The 16,512-nt window shown below is 47.1% G+C and overlaps 1 protein-coding gene and 1 long non-coding RNA gene across 3 annotated transcripts in view; one reads left to right on the top strand and one right to left on the bottom strand.

The window, feature by feature from the left end:
• Nucleotides 1-266: 266 nt before the first annotated feature.
• On the bottom strand, nt 267-8,502 carry LOC116572272. Its single transcript, XR_004278192.1, has 3 exons — nt 8,491-8,502; nt 6,311-6,313; nt 267-323 (listed from the first exon to the last, which is right to left on the bottom strand). It is a non-coding gene; the product is annotated as an uncharacterized LOC116572272 (long non-coding RNA).
• MED15 (mediator complex subunit 15) overlaps nt 7,296-16,512 on the top strand; it is a 66,923-nt gene continuing 57,706 nt past the window's right edge. Inside the window, exon 1 of one of the 2 annotated variants that reach the window (XM_032311119.1) lies at nt 7,296-7,467. In XM_032311119.1, the coding sequence (XP_032167010.1) occupies nt 7,400-7,467 (68 nt within the window). In that variant the 5' untranslated portion in view covers nt 7,296-7,399. The remainder of the gene's footprint in view (nt 7,468-16,512) is intronic. The other variant, XM_032311126.1, reaches the window with a different exon arrangement.

Genomic DNA, 16,512 nt, shown 5'->3' on the forward strand with positions numbered 1-16,512 from the left:
TGTAAGATTACTAACACTAGACATCAGAGAAGGGGGATTCTTGCTAAACTGTCCTAACGGGGTTATCAGAGCTGCGGGCTGAAGAACTTGACTAGATTCCAAAGGTGGGGGGTGCTCCCTGAACTGATTTAATAGATTTATTTTTGTTGTTGTTGTTGTTGTTAAAGATTTTATTTATTTATTTGACCAAGAGAGTCACAGTGAGAGAGGGAACAAACAAGCAGAAAGAGAAGCAGGCTCCCTACAGAGTAGAGAGCCCAGGATCATGACCTGAGCTGAAGGCAGATGCTTAACGACTGAGACGCCAAGGCACCCCTAGAAATCTTTGTTAAGACTGAACTAGACAGTGAGGCGCTGTACACACAGCCCTGATGAGAAGACAAATCGGAACAGCTAATTTGGGGCATACAGTGTTTTCAAAATTTATCTGCAAATTCTTTGACTCTCCTCCCTTTAGAAGGTAAAGAAAGGCCAATCCTCCTCCCCTTGAATGTGGAATGGGCTTAGTGACTGGGCCTTCTAAGGAATAGAATGTGGCAGAAGAAAAAGCCTGCACTTTTGAAGGCCAGGTCATAAACGGTGTTGCAGCTTCTGTCTTGCTCAGTCTGTAGGAAGTGAGCCACCATGTCACAGAAGCAGCCCTAAGGAGAGACCTCCATGGAACTGAGACCAGGCCAGTACCAACTTGCCAGCCAGGCATGAGCTGCATGGGAGGCAGACCCTTCAGTCTTAGCTAGGCCATAGTCTTCTGAAGTCCCACATTTGCCTGGAACCTTGAGAGACATTGAGCCAAGATCTGGCTAAACCTCTGCTGAATTCCTGACCCATAAAAAACAGTGAAAGATAACAAATGTTGATTAGTGTCTTTTTAAGCTGCTTGGCTGTGGAGTCATTTGCTATGCAGCATCATTAGATAACTAATACCCTAAAACAACTGGCAGTAGCTATTAACACTTATTTATTTTCTACATAAGATAGAGAATAAAGCCCCAATGATTTTATTTTATTTTTCCCCCAATGATTTTATTTATTTATTTATTTAAAGCCCAATCTCCTGCAGAGCAGGGAGACCAATGTGGGGCTCCATCCCAGGACCCTGCTATCATGACATGAGCTGAAAGCACATGCTTAACAACCGAGCCATCCAGGTGCCCCTACAATTTTCTTAATAACATTTTCTTTTCCCTAGCCTACTTTGTTATAAAAATAATGTATATAATAAGTATAACATGTAAAATATGTTTATTGATTGATTGCGTTATTGGTAAGAGCCCCAGTCCACCCTAGGCTGTCAGTAGTTACTCAAAAATTATATGTGGATTTTCAATAGTGTAGGAGTTGGCACCTCTACCCCCTGAGTTGTTCAAGGGGGCACTGAATAAACATCCTGCCTTTGACCTCCTCAATTCCATTCTCATACACACATAATCAACAATAATTTCTTAATATCACCAAGTAGTCAAGTGATCATGTTTCCCAATTATCCTACACATGTCCTTCTTTGTTGCTTCTTTGGGTGTTTGTTTTTTAATTTCTAATATATTTTTTTAAGTAGGTTCCACACCCAGCATCCAGCCCAACATGGGGCTTTAACTCACAACCCTGAGATCAAGACCTGAGCTGAGATCAAGAGTTGGATGCTTAAATGCCCACAATAGCCAAACTATGGAAAGAACCTAGATGTCCATCAACGGATGGATAAAGAAGACGTGGTATATATGTACAATGGAATACTATGCAGCCATCAAAAGAAATGAAATCTTGCCATTTGTAATGATGTGGATGGAACTTAGAGGGTATTATGCTGAGCGAAATAAGTCAATCAGTGAAAGACAATTATCATATGATCTCCCTGATACAAGGAATTTGAGAGGCAATGTGGGGGTTTTAGGGGGTAGGGAAGGAAAAAATGAAACAAGATGGGATCGGGAGGGAGACAAACTATAAGGGACCCTTAATCTTACGAAACAAACTGAGGGATGCTGTGGGGAGAGGGGTAGGGAGAGGGTGGTTGGGTTATGGACTTTGGGGAGGGTATGTGCTATGGTGAGTGCTGTGTAATGTGTAAGCCTGACGATTCACAGACCTGTACCCTGGGCTAATAATACATTATATGTTAATTTAAAAAAAAAGAGTCAGATGCTTAACCAACTGAGCCACCCAGGTACCCCTTAGCTTTTGTTCTAGTTTTTGTTTTGTTGTTGTTGCTTTAAAGTTTATTTGAATCAAGATCCAAACAAGGACCTCACACTGCATACAGTTGGGATACCTTGAAAGTCTCTTTCAATCGCTGGGTTCCCTTCCATCTCGTATTTTCCTTCTTGTTGAAGAAACCAATTCCTTTGATCTGTAGATTCATCCAGACTGAGTTATGTAGTCTATAATGTGATTATCGCTGGTGCGTATGTAAGGTACTCCCTTCTTAGAAAAAAGGTAAAAAATTGTAAAAAATTATGAGATGGGCCCTTAAGGAAAATTTCATACTTCAAGGGGGTACTATGCATTGATTAGAATATACTCTTCTCATCTATCAGATTCCAGTCTTTCCTTGCCCTAGCTGATTTACAACTGTACAATGTAGATAATAGCAATGCAAAATAATTCTTGTCCGTAAACATGCAAATCATGCTGGAGGGAGATTGAACTGATTTCCCTCCCCCACTGTAGGAGAGGCCAGTTTTGTCTCATTTACATATTCATTATAATATTCCCCAATACTAAAAGCTGGTAAGATATTACCAGCTTGCTTGCTTGCTTTTAAGCTTTATTTATTTATTTGAGTGGGAGAGAGAGAGTGTGAGCAGGAAAAGCAAAGGGAGAGGGAGAGAGAATCTCAAGCAGACTCTGCAGAGCATGGAGCCCGAAATGGGATTTGATCTCATGACCCTGAGGTTAGAGCCCTGAGATCACAACCTGAGCCAAAACCAAGAGTCAGACACTTAACAAATTGCACTACCCAGGCACCCTGTTTCCAGCTTTCTAACCAGTGAGTTAGTATCTGCATGAAAGCTATGATTATACCTATTTTTATTTTATTTTTTAAAGATTTTATTTATTTATTTGACAGCGCGCGCGAGAGAGAGCGCGTGGGCACAGGCAGGGGGAGTGGCAGGCAGAGGGAGAAGCTGGCTCCCCACTGAGCAAGTAGCTGGATGTGGGGCTCTATCCCAGGACCTGGGATCATGACCCGAGCCAAAGGCAGAGGCTTTAACCCACTGAGCCACCCAAGGGCCCCATACTCTTTTTTTTTTTAAAAAAAGATCTTATTTATCCATTTGACACACAGAGAGAGAACTCAGAAGTAGGCAGGGAGACAGGCCGAGAGAAGGCAGAAGCAGGCTCTCCGCTGAGCAGAGAGCCTGATGCGGGGCTCTATCCCCGGACACCGGGATCATGACCTGAGCCGAAGGCGGAGGCCCAACCCACTGAGCCACCCAGGCACCCCTGATTATACCCATTTAAAAAAATATTTTACTTATTTATTTGAGAGAAAGAGAGAGAGCACGTGTGTGTGCACTTGGGAGTTGAGAGGAGCAGCATAGGGAGAGGGACAAGCCGACTGCACTGAGCACTGAGCTAGTTGTTGGGCTCGATCTCACAACCCTGAGATCATGACCTGAGGTGAAACCAAGAATCAGCTGCCTAACTGGTGGTTAGGTGATCCAATTCTACCTATTAAGGAAAAACCCTTTAATCTGTATAATGGGTGGAATTCTATCAAATGTCTGAGCTTTCAAAAGTATGTCCCTGGGACCCAGGACCCAGGACCCATGTCTAATTACTAGGCTGAGGAAATCTTCTGCAACACTAGCAGAAATCTGCGCACAAACATGTTTGTTACACCTTATCTGTAACAAATCAAACATTCAGAATATAAATGTCTAAGAACAAGGGAATGCATAAGATACGACAGATTTCATAGATCAGTATATAATACTTTTATTAAAAGTGTATTTTAGGGGCCCCTGGGTAGCTCAGTTGGTTAAGTGTCTGACCCTCGATTTTTGGCTCAGGTTATGATCTCAGGGTCTTGAAATCAAGTCAGACTCTGCACCCAGCATAGAGTCTACTTAAGATTCTCTCTCTCTCCTTCTGCCTCTGCCCCCATACCCTGCTTGGGCTCTCTCCATCTCTCTTAATAAATAAATAATTTTAAAAAAAATTGTATTTTACACAGGTTGCAATTGGTCCTATATAGATTTGTCCATAATGTGGTTTTATAATCTAAATCATAATTAAAATTCCCATTGCTAAAGGGCTCTCAGTACTTGGGGATATGCTTATGCTATGATGTTAGGTTTACAGTACAGGATCAAATGGCATCTACACCATAACTTGTATTTTTTAAACTAAGGGGAGTAAGGAGAAAAGGATAATTTATCAAAATATAAACAATGGATGCCTCTGAATGATGGGATTTATAATGTTTGTCCTTTCTCAAGTTTCCATGTATTACTTTTAAACTTTTTAAGAATTTTATTTATTTGAGACAGAGAGATACAGAGAAAGAGAGAGAGAGAGAGAGAGTGTGTGCACATGAGCAGGGGGAGAAGCAGAGGGAGAGGGAGAAGCAGACTCCCTGCTGAGCCAGAAACCTGATGTGGGGCTCGATTCCAGGATGCTGGGTTCATGACCTGAGCCCAGGGCAGATGCTTAACAATCTGAGCCACCCAGTCGCCCCCATGTATTGCTTCTAGAAGAAATAATCACTGCTGTTGCCAATGCAGCACCCCCTCCGCCTCCATCCACACTCAGAAACGATGGCACGCCCTAGGCTAAACACAGTAGAAGGGTTACATTGGGCAGGTGCTAGGGTGGAAAGATGGGCAGGTAAGCACCATGCCTGGAGTGAGTACCAAAGCAAGGAGGGGAATTGGAGGGGACTTCAAGTGCAACTGAAGGGAGACAGAGGCTTAAAGAGCATGTGCAAGGCTCCCTAGAGGGAAGGAAGTTTCATCTGCCTCAGAAGCTTCCAGCTCCCAGCTCCCAACTCCTGCAGAGCTCAGGATGGTATTCACAAAGTGTGACTAGTGACAGGATCCAGCAATGACAAGGTACTGTGCAGGAACCAGGAGGGCAGAAACTTAACCATCTTCAAGTGATATGGGATACGGGTCAAGCTTGGGCATAGCTTCAGCATCCTTCATCATTCCCCCTCAGGGTCTAAACCTACCCACTTTCACACTGGGGGTCCCAGGAGGGTCTGCAGGGTTTGAGAGAGTGCAGATTCATTTCAGGACCCACCCCGTTGGACTTCTTGTTTCCGGGAGGTTAGGAGGTCTGTGGCTATCTCTACATCCTCTCCTTCCCTCATCACCCATCCAGATTCTAACTGAAGATATTTGCCCTGGGAGTCACCACTTCTGGGCCAAAAACAAAGGGAAAAGTAGAGATAGAGCTCTGGGGCAAATATCAAAGGGATATCCCTTAATTTTATCGCAATGACAAATTCTTGACAGTCAGTCTCCTGGCCTCTGTCCGTCTATGAATCTGTGTATTTATGGCTCTATCAGCTTTCCAAAACCAGAGTGCAGATGGGGAAGAGATGTCCTGGGGACTCTATTCACATGCTCAATGGGTTGGACATGATACAAAGTCCACCTTTTTCTTCCAGAGCCTCAGGGAATCTCATTTGCCCGAGGGTGTGACAACGAGGACTGGTTTTGCCGATGAGGTTGTGGGACCAATATTTTCCTAAATTGATGAGCAGAATGTGTAGGCCCAAGGATCTAAATAATAAAATGCATCTGAAGCCGATATACAATATAGGATACACTATAGTCACAGCATTGGAAAGGTACTTAGAAAAGTATTTAGATGTCAACCTAAAAATAGGCAAGCTGGCTCAGTCGGTGGACCATGTGACTCTTGTTCTCATGGTCATGAGTTCAAGCTGTATGTTGGGTGTGCAGCCCACTTTAAAAAAAAAAGTTAAAAATGTGCAAGAGAGTGGTTATGGTTGTACAATCTTATGAATATATTAATACTAAGTAACAAACAGTAAATTGTTTACTGTAAAAAGGTGAATTATATCTCAGTTTTGTTTTTTTTTTAACATGCAAGAGGGATATAGATAGGGTGATCAATCATGTCAGTTGGCCTGGGATTCCAGGGGATTGCAGGGATGCAGGACTTCCAGAGCTAAAACCCAGAGAGTCCCATGGAAACCAGAACAAGCGGATCATCCAAAATACAGAGTTTTTAAAAATTATTTTTAGGAGCTTGAACAGAAAAGTTTGAAGATGTGAAAAGCTCTTCTACCAACACAAGACCTGAAACGCTGTGGGCAAGAGGGGCCCCTCTGGGAAACCTGCTCACATTCTCTCTCCCTGTACTCCAACCTGCCCCACCCCAAGCTCCTGTCTGGGATACTGAGCCACTGGGTGTACACAGCCTACCCTGGGCTTGGCACTTACAGGCATCAGTAGATGTCAGTTCACACTCTCTGAGCCCATGTTGGCGATTGCCTACATGGCACTTGTGTACCATTGGTGCTTAGGATTTTTGCCACCTACCCCTCACCCCAAACCCCTAAGGTGCAGACAAGGGCCACATAGATTCCATCCAGCAGAACTCTTATCCTCCTAAAATTATCCTCAGGCCCCCCTACACCTTTGCATCCCACCTCCAGCTCACTTGCCTCCACCCAACAAGTTTGTGTGCTGTCTGGCCTCCATTGAGGACTGGACTTTGTTCAAACAGGACATGGCTTTTGGGCCAAGCAAGACTGCCCATGTCCGGAATTTAATAAATGTGGCTTAGGCTTCTTATATCACCACACCCTACAAAATACAGTGGGATATGAGATTCCAAAAGTCTAGTGGAGAGAAGCAGTGAAAAAAGTCTATCTGGTCACGTTTTGGATGTGACGCTGTAAGGTAGTGGCGGGAAAGCGGAGCCTGGATCATGTTGGCACAGTACTTGGCCCACAGTAGGTGCTGAGAAATAGTTGATATATAAACAATCTCTCCATGGCATCCGCTGAAGATTGCTAGCAGCTTGGCCGAAGGTGCAGATCTCGTGGAGTTGGTAAGGCTAGCACACAATAGGGTCACACGAAATTCGGGTGGCCAGCGTGGGCCTGCTATGGGCAGTATCAGGAATACTACGAAGCCATGGCCCGTTCTGGTCAGCCCCGAGTCCCCATCCCCCGCGGCATGAGCGCTGGGAGAAGGGCCAGGGCTCGGGATACTCCCTAGGGGGCCACCGAAAAGTCTCCCCGTGGGGCCCGGAAACTCCATTTCCCACGGGCCCGTGCGCAGGACGCCATTTCCCACAATTCCTGCTCGGCTTCCGGCGCGGCGGAGGAGCCTCCGACGGCTTCCGGGTTTGGGCCTGGCGCTGCGGTAGAGGCGGCGGCGGCGGCAGAACGGGACGCGGGCGGAGCGGAGCGACCGGCATGGACGTTTCGGGGCAGGAGACCGACTGGCGGAGCGCCGCCTTCCGGCAGAAGTTGGTCAGTCAAATGTAAGTAGGGGCCGGGCTAGAGGGCAAAATCTCCGGACCTTCCCCCCTCAGCCCTTCCGCGCGCGGAGGGCGAGGCCGGGGTCGGACCCGCGGGAGACCTAGGGCGATCGGACCCACTAGGGCCTGGGGGCGCCGAGAGGCCGAAGGCTCCCGGGACTCTTGTGACTCCCAGGGCGCCGCTGAGCCCTTGGCTGTCCCTTCCGTTCCTGGCTGATACAGACTGTTCGTTAGCTTTCCCGGGGCCGAACTCTGCAAACCAGCGAACCCTGGCTTATGAGTCATCGTCCTGAGCGTTCTCATTCGTCATTTGTGTGCTTTGGTTGCAGACTTTCCCCTGCTTTGAATCACACTGAATTCGAAAAAGGAAAGAGGCAGCCCGTGGCGGCTTTAGCAGATGTGGATGTTTTGTGATTCGTCTTTGGGAAAAGCGCATCAGAGTGAGAAAAAGAGATTGCAGGGGGATGGATGGAAGATGAGGTTGGTAGGCTAGGTACTTGGGACTGTGGGCGGTGGGGGATGGAGAATCAACGGGTATCCTGCCTCCCCCGCCCCCCAGTCCAGCCCCAGTGTGGATTTTGCGAAGGGTGGCAGGAAGAGGCTGTCAGGAAGCGACCGTCCGTTGGGAGGAGGGAGTGAAAAGCTGGTGTTTTAATACTTCTTCCCCGCAGTTTAAGCTGCTGAACCCCTCAATGCAGGGGGTGCCGGTGCGCTCTAAGCTTCACCTCGTGGAACTCCAGCTCCTCACCACCCACTGCTTGTTTCATTTAGCAGTCTTTTACTGAGCGCTAGCCACCAATTTTGAGAGAGCCCCTGCCCTCAGGAACCGCCCTACCATAAAGAAGCAGTTACAGTATAGTCTTTCTCCAAGAAAAAACTGACAGTTTTCTTGAGCAGGGCAGAAGGAGCCTTCTGGAGTAGTAGGTGGCTAATAGGTTGAGCCTTAAAAAGACAAGTAGGAGTGTGAGAGGCCATCATTCCAAGCTGAGTAGTAGGGAAGTTTGAGTTCTCATTGCACTGGAGGACATTGCTATAGGCTGAATTCTGGGGATTGAGGAGAAAGGAGGTTCAGGAGATGGTAATGGAATGAAGGTGAGCAGGTGCTGACATGTTAGTGGTGGGAGTGCTGTGCTGAGGAGTTGGCATGTTGCCTGCTTTGAGGTAGTGAAATGCCAGAGTTGGGAAGATTCCCGGAGTCCTTGGAGATGGATCAAGAACAGAGGAGAGAGGCCAGTTAGGCCATTGTGAGTTTTGAACTCTTGGGGTTTGAGGACCTTTCATTTTTCATCCCTGTGTTCCTACTGCTAGTTCACTGCCTGTTGCATTGGTCCATAAAATGGTTGTGGAATGACCTAGTCGGCAAGAGATTATAAAGGCCTGCACTAGACAGTGGTGGAAACTGAAAGAGGAAGACCACTCCAGAGAAAGGGGAGAGCAAGCATAGAGAGTCCTTGATGACTAAACTAGATGCCGGGGGTGGAGTGCAGCAGCGTGGAAGGAAGGAAGTGGGATGGAATGCTGGGAAGCTTCTTAGTACAGTGGAAGGCATGGGGACTGTAGAGTTGGTGGCTCTGGGCACTGATGTGGAATAGTCTGGGGACAATTCTGCAGATATTGCAGAATCAGTGAACATTGCGTTTGGGTTTTTTCGGAGGGGGGTTTGATCCCCTGGAATTGTCTATAGATGAAATCTTTTTTTTTTTTTTTTGAAGGTTTTATTTATTTATTTGAGAGAGTGAGAGAGTGAGCACAGGCAGGTAAAGGGGCAGAAGGAGAGGAGAAGCAGGATCCCAGCTGAGCAGCAAGCTTGACTCAGAGCTTGATCCCAGGACCCCGGGATCATGACCTGAGCCAAAGGCAGATATCCAACCAGCTGATACACCCACCCATGTGCCTCCATAGATGAAATCTTGAGGTATAGCCCATTTCAGGGCTCCCCAAGAAAAGCCTTCAGGGCAAAGATTCTTCTTTGGGTTTGGGGAGACCAAAGAACCAGAAGAATAAGTTGCCATCAGAGGAAATTGGGGAGGGGGGGAATTCAGAGGGCAGGAGGGCAATTGAAGAGTCTCTGGGTGTCAAGGACTGACTGGATACTTCATAGTTCAGCTTCTCTCTGCTTTTGGGCAAGCTAGATTCTTTCCTTTATTTGCCAGATTGCTGCTTGTGTATTAGTTTTTCTCTTGCTGCCATAACAAATGACCACAAATATAGTAGCTTAAAGCAACACAGGTTTATTACCTGGAAGTTTCTGTAGATGCAGGGTCTAGGTAGACTCAGCTGAGTCTTCTACTTAGGGTCTTAGAGGACTGAAATCAAGATGTTGGTTAGGTGTACATTTCTTCCTAGAGGCTCTGTGGTAGAATTTGCTTTCAAGCCTGTGCAGGTTGTTGGCCAAATTCAGTCCATGCGGTTGTAGGACTGAATGAAGTGTTTTTGTACCTTACTAACTCTTTGTTAACCAGTGGCCCGTCTTTGTTCCTAGAGACAGCCTGCATTTGGTCTCACACTTTCTATGTGGCCCCCTCCATCAGGGTGGGTTCTTTGGCTATATCTTTCTGACATCAGCCAAGAAAATTCTCTAGTAAAGACTCAGGTTAGATTGGGTCCACTCAGATAATCCAGGATGATTTTCCTGTTTTAAAGTCTGTAACTTTTATTCTATCTGAAAAGTCCCTTCTGCCATATAATGTAGCATGTGCCTGGGTTCGTGGGATTAGGGCATGGACATCTTTGGGGAGACCTTCTGCTACCCCTGCTGGGATAAGCAGTTTCAGAGATTGTCTGCCTGACATGATGTGGTGTTCTCAGTTCTCAGATTTGTCTGTTTTCTCTCCAGGGTTCACTTTGAAAGTCTTGATTCTTGGTGCCTTGATTTGTTGTGTGCACAGGTTTAATTCTAACTTCCCTGATATTTATGTTGTTGTTTGAAGGTGGGGTCTTGGGAAATGTTTTGAACCCAAGTAATTTGTATAGATAAGGGAGTAAAGAAAGCATAGTGAAGCACTGGAGAGTTTCAACAAAAGGAGAAGCATCTGATAGTTGGTTCACTGTCTCCACCTGGCTCTTGAGTATCTATCAAGAGAGAACAGTGCTTGGGATCGCAGGCCCAATCCTCTAGCCTCTTGGCTACCATGGGAAAAAGCAGTTTTTATTTGGAGCTGGTTAGGAGAGACCTCATGGGGACTCTGTATAGCCTCCTTCTTAGCCCTCCTCTACCTGCCCCTCATCTGGACCCATCCTGGACTGCTGCCTCCCTCTGGCTCACTGCTGCCCTGCTGAAGCCTGCTGGTGGCTTCTCTTAGCATTAGAACAAGACTCCAGATGGCCCACCCTCCCAGTCCCTCACCGTGGCCTGGCCTAGCCACCTCTTCTCAAACCCCCAGTTTGCTCATGGTCTTTCAGCTTCTTGAACATTCCAAGTTTGTTTGTTTGTTTGTTCTTTCTTCCCCCCTGCCTTTTCTTTACGCAAGTTATCGTCAAGTATTTAGGGTTCTCAACAATGGGTAGACTTCCCTCCATTACATTTATCACCAGTTTCTCTTCCTTTGCTTTAGATGTCTGCTTAAATAACAAATACTCCAGATCCTTCTCAGCCTACTCTGACTAAAGTGGGTCACCCCCTCTGATATGTTAGATCTCAGCTCCTTGTAGTTTCCCGTAGGACCCCAGTCCCATGAAGCGTGTCCCCATGCATATGAAACACTTGTCAAAGTGTGTAAGAGGAAGTCTTTTCCTGAGGGCTGTATGTGCCACCTCTTGTGCTACAGTGGTCTTCTTTACCTGTGCCAGCGTGCATTGTGAAGCTCTGGAAACCCCACTTTCTCCCCTTGTTAGCCAAGTGACCGTGGGCAGGATGCCTAACCTTTCTGGATCATCTTCCTCATCTGTGAAATGGCTGGAGTCCAGCTCACATGGGAAGGTGTCACATGGAGTCTGTGTCACAGGGAAGTGGTGTGTGTGTGTATGTGTGTGTGTGCGCACGAGTGCGTGAGAGAGAGAGAGAGAGAGATGAAAAGATCTTCACCTGAGCCCTAGCAAATACCTCCTTCTTAAATTCTTGTAGGAGTAGGAGCCTTGGAAGGTGAAGGGCTTGAACCCCAAGCCTGGTTAGAGGATTTGATGACACTTGAAGGAGCCCGTGGGGAGGGTAGTTGTGACAGTGTTGGTGAGTTCAGACCATCTCTTCATTGACCATCCATTCCCCCCGCAGTACTGCAGGAGAAGCCCCCCGTTGGGCCTTCCTGGGGGGGATTGTTGGGTTAGTGTTGAACACGTGTCTGGTCTATAGGATCCTGAAGAGCAAGCGTGTATCTGTAGTAGCTGGCACTGCACCTGACATAGAGTGGGAAAGCAGTGAATGAATGAAAGGACTTCGTCAGTCCATTCTTCCCATTCTTTTATATTTTTCTGCCATCTTATTCTTGAGACTTTTATGCCTCCCACCTCTCAGTACAGCAGATTGCACATATAGACTTGAAATAAATAAATGTCTGTTGGGCTGAACAGATTGCAAGGGGGAGGATATCCGGGGGATGGAGGGTGGAAGGGCAGTGTGGATCAAGGCTCTACCAAGTTCCAGGAGATCAGGAAGCATGGAGCAGAGTCAGGGCAGTCAGGTTAGCCACCCCTTCTGGTGAAGCCCGCAAAGATGTGAGCTCCAGGTTGGGACCTAGGAGATGCTGAGCTCTCTGCCTGGACTATAAGGAGAAAATTGAGTGCCTTTATCTAGAAACATAATGAAACAAAGCAAACAAACAAACAAACAAACAAAAAAACCCATAAGGAAGAAGAACAGGTAACTGAATAGCAACTTCCAAGGGCCAGGAGAGGCCTTAGGACAGAGGGGAGCCTGAAACTTGCATGTCTAGATTCTGCCTGTGGGTTATGTTCTTTTTTTTTTTTTTTTTTTTTAAGATTTTATTTATTTGAGAGAGAGACAGAGCACAAGCAGGGGGAGGAGCAGAGTGGGAGGGAGACTTGGACTCCCTTCTGAGCAGGGATCCTGACATGGGATCGATCTTGGGACCCAGGATCATGACCTGAGCCCAAAGCAGACACTTAACTGACTGAGCCACACAGGTACCCTGTGTGGGTTATGTTCTGTCCTCCAAGCAGGTGTGAGGGAGTCTTGGCTGAGCCTTTTCTGTGGCTTATTCCACTCAGGCCTCCCAATGGCCCTGTGCCCTGCTAGTGTGATTCTGGCCCTTGTTTTCCAGTGCGGACTCCTGAGCCGCACTGCTTTCTTCATAGCCTGATTGGCAATTAAAACAACTGGGCTGGCTTGCAGCCTTCTGTGTATAATCCACTCCTATACGTCCATTCCCTGAGGCCAGGGGCCCATCTCTCTGACCACCTTCAAGCCTTAGTGCCCCTGATGGCAATCAGGGAGTGATTGTGGAGCCATTGACTTTAGAGTCCTGAACCTTGGCCCTACTGCCTCTTGACCAGAAGTGACAGTGACCTGAGGGGATGTGGGCCCTCATCTGCTCAGGGGTCAGAACTTTCTCCACAGCAGCAACGACAGCAGCTGACATGAACCCCCGCCGCAGGCGTTGACCTGTGTTATGTGTTAGCTCATTGACTTCCCATTTGCGCTGTCACTCAATGTATTTGTTACTCCCATTTTTAAGATGAAGAAACTGAGGTGTAGAGGAGAGGTCACTGTTACTATAGTCATACCCTGCTTGTTAGAAATGAATGCGTGCTGAACCCCAGCAGGACAAGAGAGGCAAACTGCCTTTTAATTTTAGAAAGAGAGGTAGTACCTTTTAGAAGTAGAGGGAAATGGCAGCTGGACATTAACCCAGGCCAAGTGCCAGTGGGCATCCTTCTGGCAATTTGAGCAACTCCCTGTGGGTGAGGGGGACCCAAACAGTGGCAGAAGGGCCAGCCAGCAAGCCTCCAATGATCTTTGGCTTCTGCACAGCCGATAGAGAGCCTCCTGACCTCACCAGCTTCCTTTTGTAAGAGACCCCACCCACCTACCACACCTGCAGCCGTTATAGCATTCCTCACCGGAAGTCTTCCAACTCTTACTGCCGCTTGTAACAGGGTGGCTGTGGTTAGTCCAGGCTCTGTGTGGGGCATTCCCTGGTGGTCACATAATCATCTCCCTGTCACTGTCACTTTAAAGCATTCCTCAGGGCAATAATGTTGATTACATACCAGAGGGTACATTTTTTAAGGAATGTAATGCATTTAAAAAAAATTCAAAATGGAAAATTTGAATCCTAAAACCAAGTAGAGTAGTTGTTTTTTTTTTTTTTAAAGATTTTATTTATTTATTTGACAGACAGATCACAAGTAGGCAGAGAAGCTGGCAGAGAGAGAGGAGGAAGCAGGCTCCCCGCTGAGCAGAGAGCCCGATGCAGGGCTTGATCCCAGGAACCTGGGATCATGACCTGAGCTGAAGGCAGAGGCTTTAACCCACTGAGCCACTCAGGTGCCCCCCAAGTAGAGTAGTTTAAAGACTCCATGCCCATGTATCCACATTCAGCTTCAAGCTATCAATTCTTGCTTCATGGACTCCACCTCCTGCCCCCAATTATGTTTTTGCTGGGAATGTTTGAGTGGCCACCCACCGCCTGTGGGTTCCACTCTGAGCCTGATTCCTTCCTCCAGGGTCTGCAGCCCCTTGTACTAGCTGCGTGTGGATCCTCAGAAGAGCCCAGCTCTTCTTTGCCCTGGCTGTTCTGCATCCTGTTTGTTTCCTCGCCTGAGAGACCTATCCCTCCCATGGCTCAGCATTGCAGTCCCATCCCACTCACCTTTCCAGGACACGAGGCCACCCACCACCTCCCTCCTCTTCACACACATTCTGTGAAGAGTTACCATTTTGTACTTGAATTGTTTGAACACTCATTTCCCCCGGTCTGAATCCCTTGTGGGGAATCCCGCATCGCAAGGAATGCTGTGGCAAGTGGATTCCCGAGCAGCTCCAGAGGCCTGTTCAGTCCCTGTGGTGATACTGGTTTAACCTAATGGGTGTTCACTTCAGAGTTGGAGAAAGTCTTTTTTTTTTTTTTTTTTTTAAAGATTTTTTTTTTTTTTTTTTTTTTTTTTTTATTTATTTGACAGAGAGAGATCACAAGTAGGCAGAGAGGCAGGCAGAGAGAGAGGAGGAGGCAGGCTCCCTGCTGAGCAGAGAGCCCGATGTGGGACTTGATCCCAGGACCCTGAGATCATGACCTGAGCCGAAGGCAGCGGCTTAATCCACTGAGCCACCCAGGCGCCCCTTTTTTTTTTTTTTTTTTTTTTAAAGAGTTTTTTTCCTGGGCACCTGGGTGGCTCAGTGGGTTAGGCCTCTGCCTTCGGCTCAGGTCATGATCTCAGGGTCCTGGAATCGAATCCCGCATCGGGCTCTCTGCTCAGCAGGGAGCCTGCTTCTTCCTCTTTCTCTCTCTGCCTGCCTGTCTGCTTGTGATCTCTCTCTCTGTGCCAAATAAATAAAATCGTTTTTAAAAAAAAAGAATTTTTTTCCTTTTATTTTAATAAGGTTTTTTTTTTTTAAAGATTTTATTTATTTGACAGACAGCAATCACAAGTAGGCAGAGAGGTAGGCAGAGAGGGGCAGGGAAGCAGGCTCCCCGCTGAGCAGAGAGCCTGTTGCGAGTCTCCATCCCAGGACCCTGGGATCATGATCTGAGCCGAAGGCAGAGACTTTAACCCACTGAGCCACCCAGGTGCCCCTATTTTAATAAGTTTTATTAATTTAAGTCATCTCTACACCCAACGTGGGGCTCGAACTTATGACCCTGAGGTCAAGAGTCCCATGCTCTTTTGACTGAGCCAGCTAGGCACCCTAAGATTTTATTTATTTATTCATTCATTTTGTGGAGCCCAGTGTGGGGCTTGAATTCATGACTCTGAGATCAAGACCTGAGCTGAGAGCAAGAGTCGGATGGACACTCAATCAGCTCAGCACCCAGGTGCCCCGTATTTTTAAGTAATCTCTACGCACAATGTGGGGCTCGAACTTACAACCCCAAGATCAAGAGTTGCATGCTTTTCTGCCTGAGCCAGCCAGTTGGTCCCCCAAGTTGGAGAAAGTCTTAACACCATGGGAAGACACAGGCAAAATGACTCACAAGCTGCTGCGGGAGGCACGTAAATGAGGCCATTTTTCTGGAAGGCCGTTTGGCAATACTGTTTATTCCAGTAAGCTTAAAATGTCTACTTCCTTAGACATTTCCTCCAAGGCAACACTCAGAAGAGTGTTCAGAGCCTGTTGAGGTGAGGATGCTCATATTCACATCAAGTCAGGAGTGGGACAGGGGGACATAAGCCAGCAATGGAGCTCGATTAGATTTGTTGTGGGAGCTGGAGAGGGCAGGTTCAGTGCTGCGGTTAAAAATGACATGGGAGGGGCACCTGGGTGGCTCAGTGGGTTAAAGCCTCTGCCTTCAGCTCGGGTCATGATTCCAGGGTCCCGGGTTCGAGCCCCACGTCTGGCTCTCTGCTCTGCGGGGAGCCTGCTTCCTCCTCTCTTTCTGCCTGCGTCTCTGCCTACCTGTGATCTCTGTCTGTCCAATAAATAAATAAAATCTTTAAAAAAAAATGACATGGGAGAGGGGTGCCTGGGTGGCTCAGTCAGTTAAGCTTCCGACTCTTGATTTTGGCCCAGGTCATTATCTCAGGGTCCTGAGATTGAGCACCGTGTCAGGCTCCCTGCTTGGTGGGGAGTCCGCTTGAGTTTCTCTCTCTCTGGCCCTCCCCTTGCCCTTGCTCACGCATGCACTCTCTCTCTCTCTAAAATAAATAAATTAGTGTCTTCCAAAAACCAAAAAATGACATGGGAGGGACACCTAGCTGGCTCAGTTGGTGGAGTGTGCGACTCTTGAACTCAGGGTTGTAAATTTGAGCCCCACTTTGGGTGTAGTGATTACTTAAAAATAAAATCTTAAAAAAAAAAATGACATGGGAGACGTTCTATAACCCGTCAGTGTTGAGAAGAGCAGGTTAGCAAGCAGAACACATGGTCCAGAGTGAGGTGTTTGTTTGTTTGTTTGTTTGTTTTTTAAGAGAGAGAGACTGTGAGAGAGAACATGA

The sequence above is a fragment of the Mustela erminea genome, chromosome 13, assembly GCF_009829155.1.
Source record: "Mustela erminea isolate mMusErm1 chromosome 13, mMusErm1.Pri, whole genome shotgun sequence".
Taxonomy (NCBI): Eukaryota; Metazoa; Chordata; class Mammalia; order Carnivora; family Mustelidae; genus Mustela; species Mustela erminea.